This window comes from Triticum dicoccoides, chromosome 7B (assembly GCF_002162155.2).
Source record: "Triticum dicoccoides isolate Atlit2015 ecotype Zavitan chromosome 7B, WEW_v2.0, whole genome shotgun sequence".
NCBI classification, from domain to species: domain Eukaryota; kingdom Viridiplantae; phylum Streptophyta; class Magnoliopsida; order Poales; family Poaceae; genus Triticum; species Triticum dicoccoides.
This window is the reverse complement of record NC_041393.1, coordinates 441,569,564-441,573,439: the sequence shown is the minus strand read 5'-3', so window position 1 is coordinate 441,573,439 and position 3,876 is coordinate 441,569,564. Positions and strand designations below refer to the sequence as shown.

The window sequence follows — 3,876 nt, the reverse complement described above, 5'->3', positions numbered from 1 at the left end:
ATATTGCCCTAATTATTCATGTGCAAGTAATTAAATAAGACGCTGTCAAACTAATTATAAGCAACTCGTTCCATTTATACATACATGGTCTGGCAGAGTTTTTAGCCCAAACGAGCCTGTTATCTTTGTTGCATGTACACCTGCTGATTCTACAATTGTGTGCCAAGTCTTGGAAAGTGCAGACACGTACACCTGCTAATTCTACAATTAGCATTTCTCTGTAATCTTGGTCCCACCTCTCTCCTGTGAGCCCATGACCATTAGTTTCTGGCCTAATTTTTGCATGAAGCTTATTATACCTGTGCTTCCATTTTTTTGGCAGATAACACGTGAGATTCTTGATGCTAATGTGCGATGGGCAAAGTATACAAACCCACCAGATTATCTGTTCGGTTTGATGGGGTCTAGAGATGAAGGGGATTGGGGGGATTAAATCCTTGCCAGTCAAAATTCCCTTCCAATTCCCTTGGTGGGGGGATTAGCCAAACAAGGCTTGAAGGTAACTAGCAGGTTTGTGCGCGGCGGCAGGCCGTGCTTCACTAATACATCTGCATATAAATTTTATATATTTGGCTCAAATGTGTTCATATTTTTTTTGTCTTGTTGGATAAATCTTTTCTTGGAGCTTTAAGCAGGAGGTCATTTATATGACAGGGTAAATGGTATTTTATATTGAATTGATAACAATCATAAGTTCGATGAATCGAAAATGGCACAGTAATGGTTTGGTGTACTGGAGTTTCTACTTAAACAATAGTTTTTCAATGAAAGGGATGACTCCCCCAATTTCATAACGAAACCAACTTTGTCTTACAACCAAAACGCACCACCGCCAACTTGGAGGACAGGCCCTCACAAGCCCATCCGCAGGGAACCTAGTTGATCAGGGCCTAGGTAAAGCAGTACTTAGACAATAGTGTTATGGTGATATCAAAGGCACAATTATAAACTTGATGTTTAACATTAGCGTGCATGCTGCACCCCTCACTTGTTGCTCTGCATTGGTTCTGATGTTTAGGCTGAGTTGGACAACACTTTCTGCCATGGGAAAAGGACACAATATGGTTGGTACAATCGTTGTCGCCTTAAGTCATTTTGTGAGACGTTAGAAAATGCCAAGTGCCAATTCACCTGTGCGGTGTTGATTGGTGTTACTGGTATAGAATGCTCCCTCATGTCTTTAAATAAACAATAATGTTCCACATGCTAGAACATAGAGAATCCTGAGTTTCTTTCTCCTCTTCCTAGTTGTCACAATGTTCCAATTAGTACTCCTAGCATACTTCAACTTATGTTGTGAATGTGCCCCTCCAAACACTGTGTAAACTCTACAGTCTATTTGTGTGTATCCAAGATTTGTAAGCCTGCACACCATTACGGTTGAATTTTGCTAAGGTTTATATGAGAATTAGCTATTTTTGATCCATGCCTTCCTAAAATGCCTAAATAATACCCTGAAAAATATGGAATCAACTGCTCTGTATGGTCAAATTGTATTGTCAACTTCAATCAACTTGTGTAGTACTAACTGAATAAGAAATCAGATTCTGAAGTCCTGGAACGAAATAGATCTCTGGTTTAGCAGAGGCCAGAAGGTAGAAACTCTGTGGCCAATCGAAAATCCCACATAAGCAAATAAAAAAAAACTAGGAAGCGGCACATATAACAGAGGACAAAAGAAAAATCCTGAGAAGAAATATTTCTCTTGTGTACATGCAGTATGAATATATAAGGCATACAGTAATAGCTTTGTAATGAATAGCTTAGAGAGTAAAATTAATCCACCAGTTATCTGTCAAAGCCAGGCTTTACAAAAATCAATTGAGCAAAGGTTAAGCGCTTAACATATCACAATGATACCATTTTTCACTAAAAAGTACAAATAGAGTAACAGATTCATGGTAGATATACTGCAATTGGTGCTCCTAACCAGTTGGCAAATGTTGGTTTGATATTAGGATATTTACTGGGTACCAATATGCTGTCTAGCATACAACAGGTGGTGTATAGCAACCATTAGGTGATTTATATCTACTACCTCCATCCGAAATTAGATGACACTCAAAAGGATGTATCTAGGTGTATTTCAGTGCTAAATACATCCGTTTGAGCGTTAACTAATTCCGGATGGAGGAAGTACAATCGTTTCCATCAGTAAAGAGAAACTGTGTTAATCCCATTTGGCGTACTATTTAGAAATTATCTTGTCCGGCGAAGGTTAAATTTTTTATCTGCCTGGCGTTGGATGACACTCTACCTTGTAGTGTTACACTTGCCAATTGACACATGAAAGTTTCGCCCTTTTATCCATCTTGTTCCTCCTGCCTAGAAGATATGAAACAATTGTTGTTTTGGTGCCATTCGTCCCCCAATGGCCTTTGTGAAGGTTAATGTTGATGTTTCTTTTGATCATGATTTTCTTAAGGGTACGGTTGGAGCGGTCCTGAGGGGCGATAAAGGAAAATTAATTGCAGGAGGCCTTTGGAGAATCAACTGGTGTGTGTGGATGTTCTCACGACGGAAGCTCTGCCGCTTAGATTCGGTCTATCCTTGGTGCAACGGACGGGATGTAATCGACCTGTCATTAATTCTGATATAATTTGGAGGTCATTGATGCCATGAATAATATAGTATGGTCAGTACGAGTGGCGGCGGCATTTTTGATGATTGTTATTTTATTGTTTGACTTTAATATTTCTAGGTTTCAACATTGTAACAGAGAAGCGAATAAGGTTTCTCACGAGCTTACTAGATTGGCTAGTTTTTCGATTGCACACTTGAGACTTGACACTTTCTCACATAGGTGATATATGCACAACTGTGTTCTGAGTGCTCATGATGAATCAGGGTCCATGGGTGCTAAACTGTAAAACCTTTGTAAGTGATGGGTGGTTTAAATTTAATAAAGTGGTGGGTTGTTTAAACTTAACTAACAGGGAATATGTGTCGATGATATTTCAATCCAAAAATGTAAAATATGCAATGTGTGTGAAATAGAGGCCTGGATATACACACACACACACACATATAGAGGGGGCGTGTCGTGGGAAACAACGGCCACCTATGGGACCAGGATGGCCCCTTGCTGGTTCGGCAGGGGGAAGTCACGTTCCACAAAGAGCAGACCAACGCAAGGCAGCACGACAGGGATCGCACGGGTAGTTTTACCTAGGTTTGGGCCGCCGTGAGGCGTAAAACCCTACTCCTGCTTTGATGGATTGATGGTGGAAATATGGTAGTGGTGCGTATTACACTTGTCCGGCAGGGGTTGCCTCGGGGCGACGGCGACTACGCGTGTATGGGGGTGTGAGTGGTCTACACTTCTAACCTCTTGAATTGTTGCCATGGGCCTCTTTTTATAGATCAAGGGGTTATCGCAGTGGCAAATTGGTCACTAGACATTGATATGATAGCAAATGGTGCTATCATACCTAACTCTACAAGCTGATAGCGTGCATTTAATGCGCCGCTTAGTGTCACATCGTTGGTTGCCCGGAGGCTTGCCGGGCTAATTCGCCAGCTCCATGCCTGCTCGCTTGACACGTCACTGGACGGGTGTCATCTGTGGGTTTCCTTGGTAGGAAGTGGCCGCCATGTGGCGAATGGCTGTCACTTAATTATCCTGCATCTTGACACCACACTAATCGACGACGTGGGTCATGGTGGAGTAGTCGGTGAGGTGATTTGGTCTCCGCGAGTCCCGGCAAGGGAGGCTTCTCTCTTGATAATATCTGGCTCCTCTGTCTTAGTCTTGGTTCCTTCTGATATGTTAGTTGGTTCTTCAAGTCTCTTGGTCTCTTGCTCTGGTGCTTCAATCTTGATCTTGTGACTGTGCATAGTCAGGTCAACAGGCCCTGGGTCTGTTGCACCGACAGA

At 42.0% G+C, this 3,876-nt stretch overlaps 1 protein-coding gene across 1 annotated transcript in view; it reads left to right on the top strand.

Moving 5' to 3' along the window:
* LOC119338972 overlaps window positions 1-2,924 on the top strand; it is an 8,626-nt gene extending 5,702 nt beyond the window's left edge. Inside the window, exon 6 of the mRNA XM_037611168.1 lies at window positions 323-2,924. Coding sequence (XP_037467065.1) covers window positions 323-433 — 111 coding nt within the window. The 3' untranslated portion in view covers window positions 434-2,924. The remainder of the gene's footprint in view (window positions 1-322) is intronic.
* The last annotated feature ends 952 nt before the right edge of the window (window positions 2,925-3,876 follow it).